The sequence below is a fragment of the Sinohyriopsis cumingii genome, chromosome 8 (assembly GCF_028554795.1).
Source record: "Sinohyriopsis cumingii isolate HCF-2022 chromosome 8, ASM2855479v2, whole genome shotgun sequence".
Classification (NCBI taxonomy): domain Eukaryota; kingdom Metazoa; phylum Mollusca; class Bivalvia; order Unionida; family Unionidae; genus Sinohyriopsis; species Sinohyriopsis cumingii.
This window is the reverse complement of record NC_142968.1, coordinates 23,115,756-23,141,149: the sequence shown is the minus strand read 5'-3', so window position 1 is coordinate 23,141,149 and position 25,394 is coordinate 23,115,756. Positions and strand designations below refer to the sequence as shown.

At 36.2% G+C, this 25,394-nt stretch overlaps 1 protein-coding gene across 3 annotated transcripts in view; it reads left to right on the top strand.

The window, feature by feature from the left end:
* LOC149793137 (uncharacterized) overlaps window positions 1-25,394 on the top strand; it is an 82,256-nt gene that overhangs the window by 21,499 nt on the left and 35,363 nt on the right. For 2 of the 3 annotated variants that reach the window (XM_089967060.1, XM_089967058.1), the window contains exons 2-5: window positions 7,699-7,824; window positions 15,868-16,034; window positions 20,495-20,597; window positions 23,130-23,286. In XM_089967060.1, coding sequence (XP_089823186.1) covers window positions 7,819-7,824; window positions 15,868-16,034; window positions 20,495-20,597; window positions 23,130-23,286 — 433 coding nt within the window. In that variant the 5' untranslated portion in view covers window positions 7,699-7,818. Of the gene's footprint in view, window positions 1-7,698; window positions 7,825-11,434; window positions 11,501-15,867; window positions 16,035-20,494; window positions 20,598-23,129; window positions 23,287-25,394 lie in introns of those variants that run through there. The other variant, XM_089967059.1, reaches the window with a different exon arrangement.

Sequence of the window (25,394 nt, the reverse complement as noted above, 5' to 3'; positions counted from 1 at the left end):
ACAGTTCGTATACAGCTTCTTGGAATCCTGTCGTCTGTGCTAAAGATGAACTCCCTCATCGCAAACCTCAAGACCATCAAGCTTACGTGATCAACACGGACGACAGTCATCTCCCAGGAACCCACTGGGTAGCCGTCTACTTTCCTCAAGAAGGATGTGTGGAATATTTCGATTCGTACGGATTGCCCCCTTTGGAAGACGATATCATTGACTTTATGAGAAGAAATGCTCAAACCACCCGATTCAATAATGTGAAATTACAAGGCACAGATTCCTTGGTGTGTGGACAATATTGTGTGTATTTTCTGCATCATCGCAGCCTGGGCTATTCCTTAGAACATTTAGTGACTCATTTCGATCCTCGTTCTTCTGCTAGAAACGATGTGAAAGTAGATCGATGGTTTTGTGACCATTATGCTTATCTTTTGTCTCAAGCTAGGAAACGTAGTGTCCATCAATGGCCTAATGATTTCCAACAGTGGAAATCACAATTTCATTCACAACGTTGTCAGCCCTGTTTAAAGTAGATTGTCTATTGAGAAAAAAATGTTTGTGATTTGAAAAAATTGTTTGGTGTTATAGTGTTGGATTATTGTTAAAAATGTTAGAGTTGTTGTTTAGTGTTAAGTGATTTTTGAATAAAAAATGTTGTGTTTTGAAAAAATGCTTTTGTCTTTTGTTTAGCTATAAGAATGTTGGATTGATGCTCTTTCATTTCTTACTATCCCTCTCATGACACTCACTAAACGTTGCGACTCGAAAACCGTGTGGGGGATGTTTTCCTTCACGTCCGCGCTTTGACTTTAAGAACCGGTTTGTTCCCAGTCTAACCATCCATTGTCGACTCATCCTCTTAAGAAGATGTGCTCCAAACTAGCTAAACTCAACGAAGCCTACGTGAATTTGCATAGGGTCAGACACAGTCTGATACCGAAGCCAGAAGAAATAGAGAATGTGAGAATGATAAAAATCACTGAAGACCTGATAGAAGAGCTCTTCAGAGAAGAAATGAACAGGGAAAAAGAAGAATGGACAGAGAAGTACAGACTTCAAAAACAGCAGCAACAGCAGCAGCAACAACAGCAGCAGCAGCAACCTGAAGCTGACAGAGGCTTTGTCGATTGTCGTATCGACACTAAAGAGTTCTTCTTCTCTTTCCGAAGAAGCAGACCTATCGCCAGAAAGTCTATCCTCAGAGGACATCGCATTCTTAGAAACTAAAAAAGAATGCCATAGCAAACAAAAAAAACAGCCCTTTTCAGGGCTACCCAATACTCTAGAAAAGAAATAACGATCCATTTGCCAATGTGTGTAGGTAGAGTAGTGTGAAAATAAACACTGACTCTTTATTAATAGTGGAAGTGTATGTATTTGTGTGTTTGTGTTAGTAAGTGCTTAAGTAAGTTGGTATGGATAGTAGATTAAAATGATGTTTGTTTTTTTTGGCTGTTAGAGGTGTATATTTTGGGTTAGATTGGATTGCTTTGAGTATGTGGATAGTCTATTGAAGTGATTTATAAAAAAATTTATAATAGTGATGGGTAGCATAAAAAAGTGAGTGAGTGTTTCTTTTAGGTCCGCGCGTTGTTGTTGTTTTTTTTTGGTCATGATCTAGGTAAGATGAATTTTATGTTTTTTAGGGGATGTTTTCCATCACGTCCGCGCTTTCAGTATAAATTGAAACTCGCTGGGCAGTCAAGCTACCCTTGTTGATTGATCAACACGAGAATGAATAGCAGAATAGTGAAACTGTTAGAACTCCAGATGCACCTGGAATATGCCAGGCGCATAGTAAACGAACTATCAGCGGAGGCTATAGTAGAAGAAGCAAGAGTAAAGAAGGAAGAGGAGGAGAGAAGAGAGAGGGAAGAAGAGGAAAAGAAAAGAGAAGAGAGGATGTCGTTCAATATTCCCGAAACAGAGGATTGGGGTGTTGAAGCGAATCATACTCCCTCTGCGCTCCCCAGAAGAAAGGTGAAAGAAGACTGGGGAAGAAGATGCGTGTGTGGCGCCAGGCCAGGACGGTGCAACCATTAGATAGGTGCATCAGGAGTTCAAAAAACAGCCCTTTTCAGGGCTACCCAATACTCTAGAAAAGAAATAACGATCGATTTGCCAATGTGTGTAGGTAGAGTAGTGTGAATATAAACGCTAACTCTTTATTAATAGTGGAAGTGTATGTGATTATGTGTTTGTGTTTGTAAATGTTGAAGTAAGTTTGTGTGTTTGTGATTGTAAATGTTGAAGTAAGTTTGTGTGAATAGTAGATTATGGGTTTATTTATTGATTCTTAGCGTATGTAGAGAGTATAGTTGAGGTTTATATTATATGAAATGAGAAAGTAAGGGGATGTTTTCCTTCACGTACGCGCAATGTTAGTCATGATCTAGGTAAGATCCAATTTATGTTATTAGGGGGATGTTTTCCTTCACGTCCGCGCTTTCACTATAAGAACCCACAGTGTTCGTTGTTCAAACCATTCTACGGAATAACAGATACAAGATGGAAGTGTCGGCGTTGTTCAATGACTTAAGAAATGTTTACTTTTGGATGATGGATGGAGAGTACACTATTGAAAGGATAGAAAGAGAATGGAGGTTGAGAAAAAGTCTTGACTATGTCAATGAACTACAATTAGCGAGGAAGATGATAGAGGAGATGATAGAGGAAGAAGTTAAGAGATTGAGAGGATTGATTAAACCAGAGTATGTAAGAGTGGGGACTATAAAAGAGTCTATGGACAAAGTAAAAACAGTGAGATGCTATTTAGAAGAACTAGAGAAATGGTCAGAGTGGAAGTTCGTGAAAAGGGGCATTGAACAACTAAAGAAAGCGGAAGAAAAGATGAAAAAGATAATAGAGGAAGAAGTGCAGAAAATTAAGGACAGGTGGGCAAAAGATAGAAAAGAACAAGAGAATAGAAAGAAAAAAGAAGAATATGAGAGACTGAATAATAACTGGATAAAAATCCAACAGAAGTTCCGAGCCATGGGTCACCCGGACTGGATACCGGAAAATGAAAAGAAGAAGAAAAAAGGAATTTGGGGAAAGATTAGGGGCTGGATGAGAAGATGGAGGAAATAGAAGAAGAAGAAAGCCAAAGGCCCTTTTCAGGGACAGTCATATTTCTCGAAAAGAGATAGCCTTTCCATTGCCTACCCTTTTTTTATTTAGTTTTTTTTTAAAAAAAATAGAGACCCTCCCTGTTTCAATTTTACATAGACCCGATACAGACCCAGGGTTTTTTTTGTCCATGTTAAATTTACATAGACCCTATACAGACCCAGGGTGATTAATGTTAAATTTACATAGACCCTATACAGACCCAGGTTAAGTCTGTAATGCTAATTCCCATAGACCCTATATCGACCCACGATTTTTCTCCATGTTAAATTTACATAGACCCTATATCGACCCAGGGGTGTTTTTAATGCTAATTCCCATAGACCCTATAGTGCCCCACTTCACTACTATTCAGTTTCGACCACACATCGTTTGAACTAGTCCAAACCCCACTCACACTGGAGCAAAGGTCAGTCCATTTTTTCTGCCTCATACTGGCCTCCTCCTAGTAGAAAAAACAAGCTGACTGAATCTCTCTTTTGGAACAGTTTCCGGATCTCCTGGAGTATGGAAATTCGATAGGTGGCAACCTGATTATTCTTGGAGATATCAACTTTCACTTTGACTGTCCCGGAAACCCAAACACATAAAAACTCATAGATTCCATTAATGTTTTCAACCTCAAACAGTCAGTTAACCAACCCACCCATAAACATGGTCACGTTTTAGACTGGATTCTTCATAGACCTGAAGATAACATTCTACGGTCCCCACTGGTATCCCATGAACTTGCATCAGATCACCTCTGCATTACATGCCATCTTGACGTATCAGTCCCTAACCCTCCACCTTTATCTGCTACTAAAAGAAACCTCCGTATGATAAATAGAACCAAACTAATGCATGACATCCAAGAAAACCTAACAACTTCCTTACCTCCAACAGCAGAACACCTCGATAACTGCATGCGTTCATTACTCAACAAACATGCCCCAGCTACCAAGTGCAGAGTATCAGTTCAAAAGTGTTCTCCATGACATAGCAGTGTTAGGGACCAGCTTCCTACTGCTAAAAAAGACCGCCGTAAAGCTGAAAGGCTCTGGCTTTCCACCAGACTCACTATTCATAAGCAAATCTATGAAGCTGCTAAGAAGAATGTCACAAATATAGTCCATGCAGCGAAATCAGCCCACTACACTACTAAGATCATGGAATGTTCAAGCTGCAAAGAGCTCTTCGAGATTACTAACAAGCTAATGTCAAGGAACAAATCTACACCACTTCCAACTACCTTCTCTCCAGTCGACCTTCCGGACATGTTTGCATATTTCTTCCGTGACAAAATACAAACCATTAGAGATAAGCTTGACACCACAATTTCAACTGACTCGTCGTCACCATACAGTTGGGATACAGAATTTGAGCGGCAACCATTAGCAGCATTTGAACCTGTCTCTTGTTGTTGTTGTTGTTGTTGTGTGGGGTTTGACGCCATTTTTCAGCACACGATAGGTTATATATGGCGGCCAGTATTAATGGTGGAGGAAGAACCCGGGAAAACCCGGAAAGAACCACCGACCCACGAGAAGCTACTGGCAAGCTTTCTCACATACCCACATTGGCTGAATCTTGATCCTGTCTCTATGGATTTCGTACGTACAATCCTGATGAAGAGTGCACCAAAGTCATGTGAACTTGATCCAATTCCAACATCACTGCTGCTTCAGTGCTTAGATTCAGTATTGCCTTCACTAACTGATGTTATTAATAGCTCTCTCTCATCCGTGGAATTCCCATCATTTTTCAAAACAGCCACTGTAAAGCCTCTGCTGAAGAAACCAACACTAGACCATAACGATTTAAAGAACTACCGCCCAGTTTCTCATCTCCCATTCATATCAAAAGTCTTAGAAAAGGTTGTTCTATCCCAGCTTGTAGCTTATCTAAATTCAAACAGTCTTTTTAGCAATGTACAATCTGCATATCGCCCTTGCCACAGTACTGAAACTACTCTTCTAAAAGTAGTTAATGACATTCTCTCTGCGTTGGATAGCGGAAAGATTACAGTCCTCACCCTCCTTGATTTGTCTGCAGCATTTGACACACTAGATCATGATATATTACTTCACCGTCTCCAGCATGTATTTGGCATTCATGATACAGCCTTACTGTGGTTCAAGTCCTACTTGGTCAACAGGACACAAATTGTGTCTGCAAATGGAATACACTCCAGCCCAGTTGATCTATGTTGTGGTGTTCCACAGGGGTCTGTTCTTGGACCTGTTCTCTTCATTCTATACACTCAGCCGCTCTCAAGTGTCATAGATCATCATCCAGTGTCTCACCAATTGTACGCTGATGACACCCAAATATACAAATCTAGCCACTCAACTGAAGTTGATGCTACCATCCAAGGTGTAGAGAGGTGCATTTCTGATGTGAAATCATGGACGACATGTAACAAGCTGCAGATGAATAATGATAAAACTGAGGCCATTCTGATTACAACACAAAGACTTTCTCATTCACATCCTTTACCTCAAACAATAAATATCAGCAACACCAACGTTAAATTCACACAATCAGTACGAAACCTAGGTGTTACTCTGGACAGTACTCTCACATTGCACCAACATGTCATGAACATATGCAAGGCTGCTTATCTTGAGCTGAGACGCATCAGCTCCATTCGCAAATATCTTTCAGTTGATGCCACTAAAACACTTGTGTGTTCATTAGTACTTTCAAGACTGGACTATTGTAACTCAATTCTGTCTGTTTCATCTCAATATCTGCTCCAAAAAGTTCAAAACACAATTGCTCTGACCATACTTAGAGTACCACTATTAGAGCTCACCTCCCGCTGCTCTGTACCCTACACTGGCTATCCATTCTATCCAGAATCAAACACAAAATTTGTTCTCTGTGCTACGTTTCACTGATGGACTCTAGTCCAACATACCTATCCGACCTCACCCATGCGTATACACCAGCAAGATACTTACGCTCCTCTTCTGACAATCGTATACTCATTATTCCCACTATGAAAACAAAGTCATATAGACAGCGTTCTTTTGCATACCAGGGCCCAGCAACGTGGAATGAATTGCCCGCTGAACTTAGACACAAAGACACAGTGATCACATTCAAGAGTGCTCTCAAAAGTCACTTATTTTGACTGCAAGAACAAACTTAAAGACCTAAAAATGTTTCCTACCTTAAATATTCTCAGCATGTTTTTTAATGTTTTCTAACTTCATGGTGTTTGTGTTTGTAGTCATATCATTATAGATGTTTTTTATCTTATAGGTGTTGTCTAATGTTGTAAAGCGCTAAGAGCTTATAAAGATTCGGCGCTATACAAAGTCCTCATTATTATTATTATCATGTGAGGAGTTCATTCACTCGAACAATACACAGTTGCCCGGAGCATATCGTAATTCCATTCAAAGTGCGAATATGTGTATTTGTATGTGATATATATATATATATATATATATATATATATATATATATATATATATATATATATATATATATATATATATATATATAGTATGTACTCTGTATCAATGATATACCACTCTTTGTATACAGTTTTCTTTGTAATGAAAAATGTATACATTTCCTGGTATATCATTAATGCAGCGTACATAATATACATGCATATATATATATATATATATATATATATATATATATATATATATATATATATATATATATATATATATATATATATATATATATATATATATGAACCAATGAACTGCCCCAGTGCTAGGCATCTTTATAAACTGACACACTGCAGATATCGTAAAGATATGACTGAAACATTGTTAAAGCTAAGTTAAAAATCCAAATCACACACGCTGTAAAATGACCATTAATCGCTTACAACTATAACTTACAAATAAAACAGTTTTGTGCTTACTTTTTGTTCATTGATGGTGGTTAGGGAGCGACTATTGCCCATTCCTGTCCCCATCCCGGATCAGCCGGTGCTATCTCGGTCAGTCTCTGTACTTGTTCACATGCCTTTGATTATGTCTACATGGCTTTATGCCAACGAATGAACTAAGATGTCATAGGTATTAAAAGAGGTCCGCTTGCTCTGTTAATCGTTACTAATGTAAACAGTTTATATTGATCAGAAATGAAATTGGTGAAATAGGAATAAAACAAAGGCTAGCCACAAACGGCAAACAAACATAGGTGTTGTATCGTCCAGTTGAGGAAAGACCTTAAAAACGTAGATGCCTAATCATCGCTTCACCAGCTGCAAGGGGGTGACTATTTAAAAATAGACGCCAAGTTTTTCTTATGGGGATAGGGGTGAGATGGAAGCATTCTGAAGTACTGCAGGGCCGGGGAGCAAAGTATCTTGTTACGCACCTTTACAAAACGGTAATATTTATTTCTCTCATACTGAACTATTCTTATTTTAAAAATCTAAATTGTCGTCAACTGACGATAGTTGAGCAGACTTGTGCATGTGTGTTTGAATTATGTTGTTTGTCCTTTGCAAGAAAAGAAAAGTTTATATCATGTGAATAAAACAAAGAAAGATAGTGCCCATTGAAAGAAGAAAAACATCTTTCTAAAGATTATTAATTTAATTTCTTTTCTTTACAGTTTCCTTGACAATCTGCACATGCGACACCTATACATATTTTCATCATCGATATGTTTATTCATTTTTAACCTGCAAAGTGCGAACAAACGTTTATATACAGCCTTGACTAAAAGGAAAACATGGAGGTAAGTGAATATACACGTCATAAAAATAAAGTTACCTCTTATCAAAAGGGATATCTTATATAAAGATGGTTCAGCCCAAACTTTGTCTTATATATATATTATACCGAAAAATTTTCAAATATGGAGAATTTCCTCACAACGATAGTTAAGTTAACTTTGAGAAAAGATAATGATGAGTGGTCTTGGCCATGCTGACCTGCGTATAGCAAAATTAGTTATGTTTATAACTGAACTCTTTTGTGACATATTTTTCTTTAAATTACTGATTTTTTTTTAAAATTAAAAACCGTTTAAACTTTTCCTTTACGTTACCAATATGACCCGAACTTTATAGGCAGTATAATTTTCTTGTTTAGTGTTGTTGTCTTTTTTTTTTTTTTGTTTTTTTTGGGCGGGGGGTCTTTAAAGCATTTTAACCTTTGTCTATATTAAGTTCAATCGGCTCAATGTTGTTCTTGTTATATTGTATGCGCATGAGTAAAACTGTCAGATTTAAAAGACTGGTTTTGCTCCTGGCGCATAATTCGCATAATTCGTTAAAAGTTATCATAAAATTGTTTGTTACTATTAACATTTTTAACGCTATATCCTAACAAGTATGTCACCACTTTAATGACTTTACATTGGGATATTTATTTAGTAATTTATTTCACCGGACCGCTCCGATTGGTTAGAGAGTCCGCCTCGGATGCGGGAGGTCGCGGTTTCGAATCCCGGCAAAGTAATGCCAAAGACTTATAAAAATGGTACTAGTAGCTGCCTCGCTTGGCGCTCAGCATTAAGAGGTTAGTTTTAGAACGGGTCTACCTGGTGTCAGGATAATGATGCTAGATGTCTGCGGCATGATGCCCCAGTGCTAAACATCACTATAAACTGCCACTCTGCAGACATCGTAGCAATGAGACTGAAAAATTGTTAAAGCTAACTTAAAAGTCCAACACACACACACACACACACACACACATTTATATCACTTGCTTTAAAAAAAATAATTATATCATCCTATACGCAATGTAATGTTTAAGTTCTGTTCATGCTGTACAATTAAGCAATGAAAGTCACACAAATCATCGCCATCGCGTACCTTGGCAAGTTCTACCTGCATGGGCTTATATCTAATACTGAATAAGTCCGCACGATATGAGAGTGAATTTCTTTGTTGTGGGCAGAATTCGGGTATATCTCTTTTGGATATAAATTCGAATGAAAAACAGTACTTTGAATGTTCTCATATTTATCGGATCCTACCACTTTGTTAAATTATGAACGCAGCAAGCAAAGATAGATCCAATCAACATCCCATTTATCAGGCGTTGTGTTTACCTTTAACTCTCTCTCTCATATCTTGCATTAATGCGTATAACCATTGGATGGATTCATTTATTGTGTGTTTGTATGTGTGTGTTTGTGTCTATGTGAGAGAGAGAGTTTACTTAATGATAAATAAATACCAATTACAATCATAAATTACTTGATAAAGATATGGGTAAAGTATTCGAAAGATATGTCTTGAAACTTTTGTATACCTATCTTATAGGTAACGTCTTAATTAGTCATTTGCTATTTCGTTTCTCCGCAAAGGATTCATCGCTTGTACTGCTGTGTGATGTTTATAATACCATTGACAAGGCAGTCAATGACAGTATATTATGATATAGATGTATCTGGCATAAAGGTATGATTAATAAACCAAGAAATACTGGAATTGATGGTAAATTACTGGAACGGTTGAAAAAAACAGATCTTTCTAATTTGACTAAGAATGTGTTATAGAAGGTTGTACTTCAGATCTGAAACGTGGCAACATGATTGGAGTGCCAGAAAAATGTGCACTTGAACCAAGAGTCTGGATAGTAACAATGTGAATAGATATAACTTCTAAACGCCTTTTATTAGTACTAACTTATCTAAAACTTAATTTTTACCAAAATATATTAATGCCCGGATTCTCCTCTCTCAGTGGAAAATTTGAAAAACTTAACAGTCTACTTCTGTCAGGTATTCCTTAAGCAACGATTGTTCGTGTGTGAAAGAATAACTGCGACACATTTGTTTTAACATTGTACCAAACCCCATTGCTAATAAGAACCGTACAATAGATATATTGTCCCAATATAAACCTCGCTTCGTTATTAATGGGCAACACATTGCACTTGCTTGAAGCAAACGAGGATATGTTTAGCGAGGTCACAAATTCACACACGTACACACATGAATATACACTTACAATCTATATTCATGGCCAAAAGTATGTGAGTTTTGTGTGATGTTGATTTTTAACGTGGCTTTAACAAGTTTTCTTGTAAATAAAACACATAAATAGATATTTGTGTTTTTTTTCTTTTGTCCATGATTTTAGATTGTAAAGGTCATTTTGTAAATAACATATTACATAAATAATTATTGTCTATGATTGTAGATTATATTTTAAGGTACATGTAATTATCACTTGTTGGCAAACACGTTTACTTGGATCTAAGTGCAGGACATTTACGTTTTCTTCGAAATTCCTGGTCTGCCTTATGTTTGTCATGATCTTTATTAAAATTTAAGTAAAAAACCTGACCTTGTCGACATCTTAGAATGCTCTGGAAACGAGCTTTTGACCCACATCCTGGTCACTTTATTGTGTCTTTCTTTTCTATATTAAGTTTGCTTACAACATAATTATTTATTCCTATCTTAGGATATGTAGTAGAATCAGTCTTTTATTTGTGTTCAATAATAATTTGTAATTTAAATTATTCATTAGAATTGCAAAGTGCTTATTGATACTTCCCTATTTTACGACTATTATGAATTAATTCAAGGACATTCTGGATTTGTCATTGTGATACATCTAGATTGTTAGTGCATCGAACTATTCCAGGTTATTGCTATATCAGCACTGTCAAGATTTTAATTCATTCGGAACACCACTGGAATTCATTCGAAAAACTCTGTACTTTGGGATTTGTGAGAGAATTTTTAGGACTATTTGGGATTTTGTTCACAATAATAGTTCTTTTTAAATTTTCACTTTGTATTTTAGAGAAACAAATTATTTGTTGAATTTTACTACACTTGTTGGCTTTGGCTCTTTTTCTGTTACTTAGTTTCGAACCATATATATAATCTGAGTTTAAGTAAAGGTCACTTAGCAACATGTTTAAGTTATCAATAATTGTTAATGATTATCTGACACTATTGCAATATCACAAGTACAATTTTATTTGAATATTTCGACGTTTGAATCAAATTCTGCGTTTATTCATGTACTGTCTTTCGTTAAAAACATCCGTCAAATCATCTTATGTAAATATTATTAATAAAAACGAGAGCATGAACTCTATTCTTGGTCAGCCTCCTTTGTGTCTCTGGACGTATTTTATGTGCTTTCGATGATTATGTGTGCAAATATATTCTGTTTTGAACCAAAGTAAATATTGACAATCTACTGGATAGTGGTTCAATTCCGTTTACATTTAATGCTTGATGTATTGTTGTACAACATAAACGTATATGCTTATGGAAGAAGTACATTTTTATTTTTAAAATTGCAACGCATGTGCGCAAGTACAGTGTCATGCAAATTGGGCTTTATGGTAATACCTTTATGACGTCATTAGATAAACATTACTGTGAATGACGACGTCTATGCTGCTTAGACCTGCCGGTAACTAGGAGCCATAAAATGGTATGTTGTAAAAAGTATTACCAATATGTTTACAAAGGCTGCACGAAGTATTTTACTATTTTAGTTCATCCAAAATCTGTCTTTTGAATGTAGACTTAGTTGCACCACAGCTTGTATTTTTTTTTTAGTTTTATCTGTTTTCAATTTACCTAAAATCAAGGTCACACAGGACATGCGAGTGTTCAAAACCGACTCTTTCAGTAATAATAATAATAATGAGGACTTTGTATAGCGCCTAATTTTTAGAAGCTCTAAGCGCTTTACAACATTAGACAACACCTATAAGATAAAAAACATATAATGATATGATTACAAAAACAAACACCATGAAATTAGAAAACATAAAAAACATGCTGAGAATATTTAAGGTAGTAAACATTATTAGGTCTTTAAGTTTGTTCTTGCAGTGAAACTAAGTGAGTTTTGAGAGCCCTCTTGAATGTGATCACTGTGTCTTTGTGACAAAGTTCAGTGGGCAATTCATTCCACGTTGCTGGGCCGTGGTGGGCAAAAGAACGATGTCCATATGACTTTGTTTTCATAGTGGGAATAATGAGTATACGATTGCCAGAAGAGGAGCGTAAGTATCTTGCTGGTGTGTACACATGGGTGAGGTCGGATAGGTATGTTGGACTAGAGTCCGACAGTGAAACGTAGCACAGAAAACAAATGTTGTGTTTGATTCTGGATAGAATGGATAGCCAGTGTAGGGTACAGAGCAGCGGGGAGGTGTGTTCTGATCGTGGTACTCTAAGCATGATCCGAGCAGCTGTGTTTTGAACTTTTTGAAGTTTCTGGAGCTGATATTGAGATGAAACAGACAGAATTGAGTTACAATAATCTAGTCTTGAAAGTACTAATGAATACACAAGTGTTTTAGTGGCATCAGCTGAAAGATATTTGCGAATTGAGCTGATGCGTCTCAGCTCAAGATATGCAGCCTTGCATATGTTCATGACATGTTGGTGCAATGTGAGAGTACTGTCCAGAGTAACACCTAGGTTTCGGACTGATTGTGTGAATTTAACGTTGGTGTTGCTGATATTTATTGTTTGAGGTAAAGGATGTGAATGAGAAAGTCTTTGTGTTGTGATCAGAATGGCCTCAGTTTTATCATCATTCATCTGCAGCTTGTTACATGTCATCCATGATTTCACATCAGAAATGCACCTCTCTACACCTTGGATGGTAGCATCAACTTCAGCTGAGTGGCTAGATTTGTATATTTGGGTGTCATCAGCGTACAATTGGTGAGACACTGGATGATGATCTATGACACTTGAGAGCGGCTGAGTGTATAGAATGAAGAGAACAAGTCCAAGAACAGACCCCAGCGGAACACCACAACATAGATCAACTGGGCTGGAGTGTATTCCATTTGCAGACACAATTTGTGTCCTGTTGACCAAGTAGGACTTGAACCACAGTAAGGCTGTATCATGAATGCCAAATACATGCTGGAGACGGTGAAGTAATATATCATGATCTAGTGTGTCAAATGCTGCAGACAAATCAAGGAGGGTGAGGACTGTAATCTTTCCGCTATCCAACGCAGAGAGAATGTCATTAACTACTTTTAGAAGAGTAGTTTCAGTACTGTGGCAAGGGCGATATGCAGATTGTACATTGCTAAAAAGACTGTTTGAATTTAGATGAGCTACAAGCTGGGATAGAACAGCCTTTTCTAAGATTTTTGATATGAATGGGAGATGAGAAACTGGGCGGTAGTTCTTTAAATCGTTATGGTCTAGTGTTGGTTTCTTCAGCAGAGGCTTTATAGTGGCAGTTTTGAAAAATGATGAGAATTCCCCGGATGAAAGAGAGCTATTAATAACATCAGTTAGTGAAGGCAATACTGGATCTAAGCAGTGAAGCAGTAGTGATGTTGGAATTGGATCAAGTTCACATGACTTTGGTGCACTCTTCATCAGGATTGTACGTACGAAATCCATAGAGAGAGGTTCAAATGCTGATAATGGTTGCCGCTCAAATTCTGTATCCCAACTGTATGGTGACGACGAGTCAATTGAAATTGTGGTGTCAAGCTTATCTCTAATGGTTTGTACCTTGTCACGGAAGAAATTTGCAAACATGTCTGGAAGGTCAACTGGAGAGGAGGTAGTTGGAAGTGGTGTAGATTTGCTAGATGGGTGTAATTTTGTAAGAATTTTATTATTCATAGATTTAAATGGCGATTATTCACTTTATTTGGATCCTCGTGCACCCATATTCTTTTTTACGGCCATTATTTACACTCTTTGAGTAAAATACTAAAATAAAATAGACAAACAGTCATATACATATAAAATTATAATGTTATAAAGGGTATACGATATATAATTTTTTTAATATAAAAATACAATTTTATATAGTGCATTGGTATTAAGGCCATTAGGAAACAACGTATCTAACTGATGAATCCAATAAGTTTCTTTTATAAGTCTATTCATGTCACCATGCACAATATCTATTGCCATGAAAGAAAATTAAAGAGTGATTATTGGTGTTGAAGTGTGTTGTAATATTTGAGGAAAAATGAGGATCTCTGTAATTATTATATGAAAGCAATGATTATTCATTCTCTTAGAAACTTGTCGAAGTTTTTGTCCAACATATTGCGTGCTACATTTTCTACAGGTTATCAAATAATCACATCAGTGGATTTGCAGTTAGTGTTATCACGTAGAGAAAATACCTGTTTTGTATTAGCGCTACTGAAAGAAGTACTTTCTCTTATGTTTGCGCATTGAGAACACCGGTGCCTGTTACATTTAGATGTCGAAAATTGTCTTTTTTATTTTCTGTCTGTTTAGTTCTCTACTCTATTTGTTTTTTCATGCCAATAGATATTGTGCATGATGACATGAACAGACTCATAAAAGAAACGGACTTGATTCATCATAAGTTAGATACTCAATGCCAATGCATTATACAAAATTATATGTTGTTGTTGTGGGGTTTAACGCCATTTTGCAGCACATGATAGGCTATACATGGCGGCCAGTATTAATGGTGGAGGAAGAACCAGAGAAAACCCCGGAAAGAACCACCGACCCACGAGAAGCTACTGGCTTTCTCACATACCCACATTGGCTGAATCTTAGACTCGAACCGCCGCAGACAGAGGTGAGATGGCAGTGATCCGTAACGAAGAGCGCTTTAGACCACTCGGCCACTCGGGGCCCCACAAAATTATATAATATTTTAACTCTATATATATATATATATATATATATATATATATATATATATATATATATATATATATATATATACACACACAATTTTTATGACGATGCATATCATTTACGACGTTTTAAAATAAAAGACGTCATCCGTTTCTTTCAAAACATTTCGTGCCTGAAGAAGCATAAATGCGAAACTAGTTGCACATAATTTTCGGTGTTTGTGTTGTTTTTATTATGCCAATTACACTCTTTGAGAAATACACATGGCAAAATCGAATGTCAAATTACGTGGTCATATTGGACCATGTGAACATAAAGGTGAGACCAAGAACAAACCGGATAGACTGTCGCGCACTGTGATATCACAATGAAAGCTGCGCGTGTTTAAAAGCATTCATACTATACTGTGTTATTTGTTACGATAGACCCGACCTCATCTATGCATAACCGAGTGCAATGTCTGGTCACTATTCTAAAGCTCCTTAGTGATCAACGGTTTTGATCTGGACCCATTTTGATGATATTCAAGGTGCTTTGATTGATTGGATTTACGTCACGTGCGCCACAGAAGGCATTTGCGACGGTTAAGATGCTTAGCATTCAACAGTCAAGATTGAATACACTTTGGTTAAACTATATTGGTGCTAAAACATTTAGGAAAACAATAGTTAATTTCATTTGAGTAAATGCATCAACATAACTGCATTGATATACACGTTATAATTATCTCAGATAATATTCATGCATTCTAAAGGGGTCTAATACACTTTAAATAAAAACGTTCGTTGTTATTTTATTGGTTTGAACTTAAGGATGCGTAAAATAATATATCCTGTTCCTTGTTTTTGAAGTCTTTTCTTTGATATGGGGCTGCCATTTTAAAATCTTCATCCAGGTTTAATCCAGAATGTTTGTGGGAAGTAACCGTCTTATTAAGTGTAATGTTAAAAATGGCAGATGGGGCAGTCATGTTCATTTTTTAAAAATAAAATCATGGGGATTCAGGGTTGGGTTTTTTTGTGTGTACATGAAAACAAACTAATCACCGATTCACCCTGACTAGAGTTCTGAAAATCTTCCTCCAGAACACCCACAACCATGAATTGATTTTCTACTAGTCTTTTTATCATATCGTTTTATATCATATCATTCTCACTACTACCATTATTGCTAATACAGGTCAGCATAGATGTTCTGATGCGGTACATGAGCCTGGAGAAAGAGATTCAGGAACTGGAGAAGAAAAACGTGGTCAAGACATACGAAGCCAAGAAGAAACAGCTTGATGACGTCAGCGAGACAGTCAAGTCGTTGGATGCGGCCTACAAAAAGTGTTGCGATGACGTGTAAGCTCCATCCCCATATTCTCGAAATCTATAGCTTAAACTTTAAATCAAGCGCAAAACCCATAAGTACCCTTTCCTTGGACTTAAGTTGTTTTCATCCCTAAGGACCATTTCCTTGGGAGGCTTGAATACTTAGTATTAATTCTGGAATGAATATTGTTACCTGCTACAACCATTTGCAGTCAGCGAAACTAAGAATATATACCTTTCTGTAGCATAATAGGTTTTGACCCCTTAACTTTTGACCTTATCAAAAAGCCCTCATTAGAGGAATGACTTTTGGACTGAGTCACTTGATCTACTAAATACTGATCACGTGACAGAACCCTACATCGGAGTATGATCTGTTGACGGAACTTTTGACGCCCACGTAATTGGCAGGCTACCATATGTCCAATCCTGAAGAAGTTCAGAGCCTTAAAAGTGAAGCAGTCAAAGCCCTGATCTCAGAGAAACCAAAGAAAAAATTAGAATATCAGCTATCAAGAAAGGGATGAACCCATGAGTCTAAAAAGAGATGAATCAATCCTGATACTCCCAGCTAACAAAGAAAGAGCGACCGTGGTTATGAACGGGAGGGACTACGACTAAACAATGACATTTTTGAAGGATGAGAAAACATATATGAAGCTGCAAAAAAGATCCCACTAGCAAATATAAAAGTAAGTTCATTCACACTCTAAGGACATGGAAGAATGATAAAAAGATCAATAAAGATCTGTACAACCGTATTTAACCCACTAGTGAGGAGGTACCAGAGTTTCATGGACTCCATAAGAGACATAAGACGAACACCCCTTATGTCCTTTTGTTCAGGGGTGGGTTCTGTTATCTATTCCAGTATCGAAGTACCTGGCAGAAGTGTTGGGTCCTTCAGTTGTCACGTTATATCTCATATAAAAAACAGTGCAGATTTTGTCCAGAAAATTACAGATTTGGAAGTCACTCCTGGGAACAAATTAGTATATATGATGTGCTTGCCCTTTTAGCAGCAAATCTATTGATAAATCCTTGTCAGTCATCCAAAATAGACTCTCGACAAACGCAGTGGAACAAACGCACTACTTTAGTGTTAGAACCAATAATCACTCTGTTGAAATGGAACTTGATTACTACTTATTTTGTCTATCATGGAGAATTTTATCAGCACACGTTCGGGGAGGCAATGGGCTCACCAGTGTTTTCTATTGTGGCAAATTTGTATATGGAAGATTTTGAACTCAATCCATTTCCACTGCAGCCCATTCTCCATATGTGTGGTTTCGTTATTATGGGGATGAAACTTTCACCATGAATACAATGTTTACAGAGCCTCTCAGTTCAGTCAGTCTTGAGGAAGATCTGGTGTTGGAGGTCGATCATATAAATAAAACTTTCAGGGCCAACCATTACAAAGACTTAATCTTTTTATTAAAACGGAGTATTAACGTTTGTCAAAGTTATTCCCTGTGATTATTAATAATAAAACAACCAGATTTATAAGCCGGACGAATAAAGACTACGTACAAACTATTTGGAATAATACCGCTGTCAAATACTGTTTTCAAATTTTTGTTTTAAACTCACACATGGATTCATTAACAGAATGATTTATGAATTCATTTATTTCTTGATTACTACCACGTGCATTGTTGTTTCTGATGGTCTTAACGGCTTTTAAAATGTCACTTTCAATAACTGATAGGTTTAGTTCGCTTCTAAATTCAGAAATATTGCTAGGCAGTTGTGCTATATCAGCTTCATTAATTGCGGTGTTCATATTTTTTATAATGAACATAAATCATTTCCATCGTCATCTTATGCACATTAAAAATATTGCAGCTACAGTCACGTCTATTCAGAAAATTGCAGTATGCTACAGTCACATCTATTCAGAATATAGCAGTATGCTACAGTCACATCTATTCAGAATATAGCAGTATGCTACAGTCACATCTATTCAGAAAATAGCTGTGTGTTACAGTCACATCTATTCAGAAAATAGTTGTGTGTTACAGTCACATCTATTCAGAATATAGCAGTATGCTACAGTCACATCTATTCAGAATATAGCAGTATGCTACAGTCACATCTATTCAGAAAATAGCTGTGTGTTACAGTCACATCTATTCAGAATATAGCAGTATGTTACAGTCGCATCTATTCAGAAAATAGTAGTATGCTACAGTCACATCTATTAAAAAAATAGCGTATGTTACAGTCACATCTATTCAGAAGTCACTAGTATGCTACAGTCGAATCTATTCAGAAGACAATAACACAGTTACATATATTCTGAAGACATAAGTATGCTACAGAGTACAGTCACATCTGTTCAGAAGACAGCAGTTTGCTACAATAACATTTAGTCAGAAGACAACGGTATGCTAGTCACATTTATTCAGATGACACCAGTATGATACAGTCACATCTATTCAGAAGACACCAGTATACTTTTGGGTCATTGATACGAAGACTTCTAAGTCAGTAATTGATTTTGTTGCTCTTTAAAATGGCGTTTGAACACTTTGTATATTCCTTCCTGCAGCGTACAAGAGTATCATGGGTTTTCACTGTTTTGAGACGCCCATATACAGTATAGCTTTACTAGAAGCTTTCCGTTTCAAATAACATTCCATACTGAAATTGGCTTCATAGCCTGATATTAAATATTACTTTTATAATCGAAGATAATTCCGAGATTCACGATCGCGCAAAATGTTCTTGCGAGCCTGGTCTAGCGCAGTGTAGTAACTACTTTTCTGACCACAGATACGCGTTTGTTTTCGTTTTTGGATTATGAAGACATGTCAACATTTACATTTCTCGCGATCACCACATACTCGACAGATAGCAGCGTTCTGCAGTTTGATGACAAATACTTACTCAAGAAGGTGTCAGCGCACCAGCACAAGTGTTCGTGGCATTTCAAAACATAGCTTAGATGCGTACAAGGTAGGCCTGTAGTGTGATGATATTTGACAAGCTAGTAGCGTCTGAAGATTCTTTGCGATTAACGGTCATCATGAAACCTCAAAACAATTTTGCTTGACTCAGAAAGCAATCATACCACATGTGCATGTCTCAAGCTATGGTTCTACCTGTACCGGCATGAAAATGTTGACACCGGTCTGCTGATTTTGGAAAAAGAATTTACATTGCAAAATATTACTTTTCTCTTTAGTATCTAGACTTGGTTAAGCTATCCAGGGTTAATCGGTATTTTAAAGCACATTTTACTACTATTCCGATCACCAGACACAGATGCAATGCTGTGATTCTCTTGGAAAAGTCTGTGTAGCTGGAGGGCACCGGTCGCCGAAAGTGAGTCAGTAATGCGCACATGGAAAACTCGTAATTGAAAAATAACACACACAAAAAATGTCATACCATGAAGTTAAGGCCGATCGTAGCGAAGACAATCTTGCGAAAATACAGAATACAATAAGAGGTAATAGTGAATCTCTCTCCGATATGCCTTACTGGAAATGTCCCCATGTGGCTAAACCAAATGCAAGTTGATCAGCGCATGACGACCAAATGAAAGGATATCTCATTATCATTAAAATTATCAAAGTCAGAGGTGGCACAGATGCACAAGAGTGGTGGAATATTTCCATCCCTTACGGCAATCCCATCATTGCTGGTGGCTTCGGTTCTCTCAAAGGAGACTGCTTTAAGGACAGACGGTACCGTATCCAGGATTAGACCAACAAGTAGGCCTTTTCAGACAGCGGGGACCAACGTTGACCTGTTTACGTACGCTTATGGATCCCATACTTGTGAGCACGGGGCAAAATCTCATGCAAACATGGGTGTGAGTGACGAGGTCAAAGTCATGGCGAATAGAAGGCTTGAACCCTAGTTGGGGAGGGCCCAAAGCCAATTAATACACTACTGCTTACGTTGCTACTAGTAACGAAACGGCATCGAGACTTTGTTACGTCAATGAAGTTATTATGACGTAATAATAAACACTGGCTTAAGGGGAACCGTGGTAAATTGACATACCGGTATCATATATCTCACCACCACCAGGAAAGTAACCCAGCAGTCACCCATGGTCAGATTAGACATTTGGAAGATTCAACACTGATCATAAAGCCTTTACCTGATACCAAGGAACGGTATATAGCGTATACACAGCATGTCTACTGCGTACTTTGCATGCTAATGTAGTCATATAATATGATTTTCAGTGTGGAGAAAACAAATGTTACTCGTGCAGATATCTAGAACAAATATCATTTATATGTTTACACAACAAAGAAAGATAGAAAGAAACAAAGCTGGAAATAGAGTTATAAGTTTATGTCTGCATTTTCTTTTGTTTGCTCCTTTAAAGCTGCAGATGTTACCATTATAAAATAAATACCCATTTTCTTCTTTTCTGTTGTTCTTTCTTTATTTTTCTTCTTCTGCACTGTATTTTTATTATTATTAGGTGCAGGAGTAATTTAAATGAAACAATTGTATTCCAGTGCAAAAGAGAAGAAGGACGTGGATAATTTGAAAGAAAAGCAGAACATTAAAGATTTATTCAAGGACGAAGCAGCTTTTCAGAAACAGTTCACTCAAGAACAGGTAAGTATGAACTATATATATATATATATATATATATATATATATATATATATATATATATATATATATATTGTTATATATATTTGATTTAATTATATCTGATTTAATATATATTTATTTAAATTTAATTGTTTGTCAGTTCTTTTATAAAAAAAATTATTTGACAATTATGCTTCAGCACATAAAGTTTTTTTTGTAAATACGACTTCTACTCAACAGTCGTTTGGCAGAAAAGTATTTAAAAATCAAACTTCAGAGAAGCTTGATTCAAGATCCTTGTCTCTTTCTACGGGTACCTATTGCAAGAAAAATGGACACGTGATTTTGATTGCTACAAATTGAAAAATATGCATCAGAATCAACAGAGACCTTTTCCAAATGCTCTTATTTCTAAGAGGTCAAGGTCATGGTCATGTATTGAAAGAAATACATTTGTTGGGTCTAATAAACCCCAGTCTGATTTTTATTATGGAGAATTATGAACCATTCATATTGAAGTGTTCTATATCACTCTTGGGTGATTTTGCCAATCCTATCCCTATTAAACGTTTAAGGGACACATGAGCTTCTCAGAGTCTTTTACTGTCAGGTACTTTGCCTTTCTCTGAGAAGTCTTCTTCTAATGAGAGTGTTCTTATTCAGGGAGTAGCATGCGGCTTTGTTAATGTTCTCTCTATTATGTAAATTTGTCATCAGGCTTAGTCTCAGGACCCGTGACAGTCGGAACAGTCTCCGTTTTACCTGTTGATGGCATTCATTTTTTACTAGGCAATGACCTAGCTGGAGACAAGGTTGTAGTTAATCCACCTGTAACTGACAAGCCTTGTTTGGACCAGAAAGTAGATCCAATTGAAAAAGAATTCCCTGTTTTATACCCAGCTTGTGCAGTTACCAGAGATATGGCAAAGAAAGCTCTTGAAAATGATGTTGATAAGGAAAGTATTCCTTTAGCTGACACATGTATTGGTCAGGCTTTCGATGACGTCATTTCCACTCCTTGTTTGGATCAATCAGAAGGTATTGATCACCGTGATTCTCTTTTAACTATGCATTCTCTTTATTCTAATCATGGTGATAAAGGACAATCACTTGTTGTTGAACAGGAAAAAGATCATGAGATCTCCTGTTTGTTTCAGACGACCATTAGTGAAACTGAAGCTACTGAAGTTCCTGTCTGTTATTTCATTACAAATGGAATTCTTATGAGAAAATGGAGACCTCCCGAGGTACCTTCTGATGATGAATGGTCAGTGAACTATCAAATTGTAGTTTTAAAACCTTACAGACAGGAAATAATTAGTCTGGCCCATGAAACTTCTTTGGCTGGTCATTTAGGGATTAATAACACTTATCACAAGATCTTGACTCACTTCTATCGGCCAAAAATCAAAAGTGATGTTGGTAAATACTGTAGATCTTGTCATACTTGTCAAATGGTAGATAAAGCAAATCAGAAAATTCCTAAGGCTCATCTACAATCTATTCCTGCCTTTGATGAACCATTCAGTAGAATTATGGAAGATTGTGTTGGTCCCTTACCTAAGATCAAGTCAGGTAATCACTACCTGTTGACCATTATGTGTGTGTCAACAAGGTTTCCAGAGGCAATTCCCTTTAGGAATATAAAATTTAAAACAATAGTAAAAGCTTTGATAAAGTCTTTTACTCAATTTGGCCTTCCCAAATCAATCCATGGGTTATATTGCTTGAATTTGGCATTCAGTAATTCAAGTTAGAAGTGAAGTTCTGGTTTTGACAGAACTATAGTGGAGAGAAATTTTGAGTTTGGTAATAAAAAGCTGTACAGAAGTCCGGTCCCAGAACACTTCTGCTCCCCTGGCCACACTTTCATTGATATAACACTAATTGCAATTGCTCACAACCCCAACTGGAGTATCCAAACTAGGAAAGAAAAGGAATCTTACTGGATACACCACCTTAAAACATTGAAACCAAGTGGTTTAAACCAAGAAAAGTAGAAAAAGATAACCATGCACAAATAAAATTATCTTTTGCAACCAACACATTTTTTAAAAAATAATTCTCTAAATTTGCTTAATAGCCTATGACTACTATAACAATGAAATATCTGGGATATAAGTTACACTTACATAAATTTACATAAAATAACAGATGTCGTTATGGCTCATCAATTTTAGGTCAATACAAATATTTTCCAGTATCAGCAACAAGCTGAAATAGACTAGTTGAAACATAATAAAGTTCAACGGTTGAATTCCTGTAGAAACAGCCATGTAAAGTTTCTCAAACATAACTGTTTCTCTGTTTTATTTGTTCGTCTTGTCTATGTTTTGTATTTGCCTTTGAAAAAGATTCATTAAAGAGTCGAAAGCATTCAGGGTAGCTAGATACTACTTTCACACTGTTCGTTGTCAGTTTATTGCATATATATATATATATATATATATATATATATATATATATATAAAGAGAGAGAGAGAGAGTAGGTGCATAGATAGATAATTAAAAAAAACTCAGCATCTATCCATTATTTACTTTTAAATGTTACAGGAGGAGTACTTGGAAGCAGTGAGTAAACAGGAAAATGTTAAGAAGCAGCTTGACGGTGTTAAACAGCAAGAGGAGGAACTAAAGAAACAGATTGAACCCAGTAAGAAGGAGGCGGAGAAGCAGAAGGACCTCTACAATGAGAGGGAAGACATTTTGTGTACGTGCATTTGTCAGTATGAGAGAGAGAGAGAGAGAGTGTGTATATGTTACTTATCTGTATTTCCAACATGGTTATGAATCTGACTTTCAAACTTTCATAGAAAATAATTGTTCGTCTTCTTTACCATTTCAATTTTTGAAGATTCGCCCTGTTCAGAAGATATATATTACCTATCAGGAGTCATGAGGATTTGCTCATTCTAGTTGATATAACTTACCTATGAGGAGTCACCCTGTCAAGTGGATATAAGATTCCTTTGAGAATTTACTCATTCTAGTAGATATAACCTTGATGATTCACACTGTCCTGTCGATATATGATACCTTTGAGGAGTCATCCTGTCCAGTAGATATATGATACCTTTGACGAGTCATCCATTGCAGTTGATATAAGATATTTTTGAGCGTTCACCCTGTCCAGTAGGTATAAGATACATTTAAGGACTTGTCTGTTCCAGTAGATATAATAAACTCTCTCAGGTTTATGAGACTGTAAACAAGTTGTGAGTGTTACTTCTGCTGCATTGTCTGTAAGGTTCACCACACTGTATGTATTCATCTACTTAAAGAGACACTAGACTTAAAGAAAAGTATTCCAGGTAGAATTAGCTGAAGGTATGTTTGGTTTTGGTGCTTTTCAGTACAGCAATACAAGTAGGTTATTTAGTTTTGAAGAAAATTGGAGTAAAGTGCTTCACCAAAAGACAGACCATGGTTTATCCAGGCTGGTCTGGTGGTACAATTCAAACCGCACTCTTTTGCGCAATAACCACTGAGCGACTGCCACTCTCCTGAATGTAGGTAATTACTCTATACATGTCAGTATAGTTTCTCAATGATGCCTTATACGTACCTGTTTGAGCCTTAAAAACACAATAACAGTTTAGGATGAATCACTGTGCAGAAATTGAATATATTTATTTGAAGCAACTTTCAGGGACGAATATGTGTCTGTGTGGATGAATTGAAGATTTTGTTATTCAGCAGTAATGCATTATGACAAAAACATTTGCAATCAACATTATTTCAAATGCTGAATGGTCCACCTTGTGATATTTTTTGTTAAAGGATATTTGAGTAGGTATTGTTAAGGTGGATTTATTCATGATTTGTTAATGGAACATGAAACCCTTCATGCATTTATCAAAAAAGTGTTAAATACTCCAAGACAAGACTGACAAAATCATACTTGGGTAATTCATTTTAAATATAGCAGTGATATCAAATAAGTCTTAAATACTCCAAGACCAGACAGACAAATTGACCAGTGATACTAAGGGAATTCATTTCAAATACAGAAGCGATATCAAACAAGTATTAAATACTCCAAGTCAATACAGATGTTTAACCCAATGATACTTGGGTAATTCATTTTAAATATAGCAGTGATATAAAATCTGTATTAAATACTCCAAGTGTATACAGAAGATTTAGCCAATGATAATTGGGCAATTCGTTTTAAATATAGCGGTGATATAAAATCTGTATTAAATGCTCCAATTGAATACAGAAGATTTAGCCAATGATAATTGGGCAATTCATTTTAAATATAGCGATGATATAAAATCTGTATTAAATACTCCAATTGAATACAGAAGATTTAGCCGATGATAATTGGGCAATTCGTTTTAAATATAGCGGTGATATAAAATCTGTATTAAATACTCCAAGTGAATACAGAAGATTTAGCCAATGATAATTGGGCAATTCATTTTAAATATAGCAGTGATATAAAATCTGTATTAAATACTCCAAGTGAATACAGAAGATTTAGCCAATGATAATTGGGCAATTCATTTTAAATATAGCGGTGATATAAAATCTGTATTAAATACTCCAAGTGAATACAGAAGATTTAGCCAATGATAATTGGGCAATTCATTTTAAATATAGCGGTGATATAAAATCTGTATTAAATACTCCAAGTGAATACAGAAGATTTAGCCAATGATAATTGGGCAATTCATTTTAAATATAGCGGTGATATAAAATCTGTATTAAATGCTCCAAGTGAATACAGAAGATTTAGCCAATGATAATTGGGCAATTCATTTTAAATATAGCGGTGATATAAAATCTGTATTAAATGCTCCAATTGAATACAGA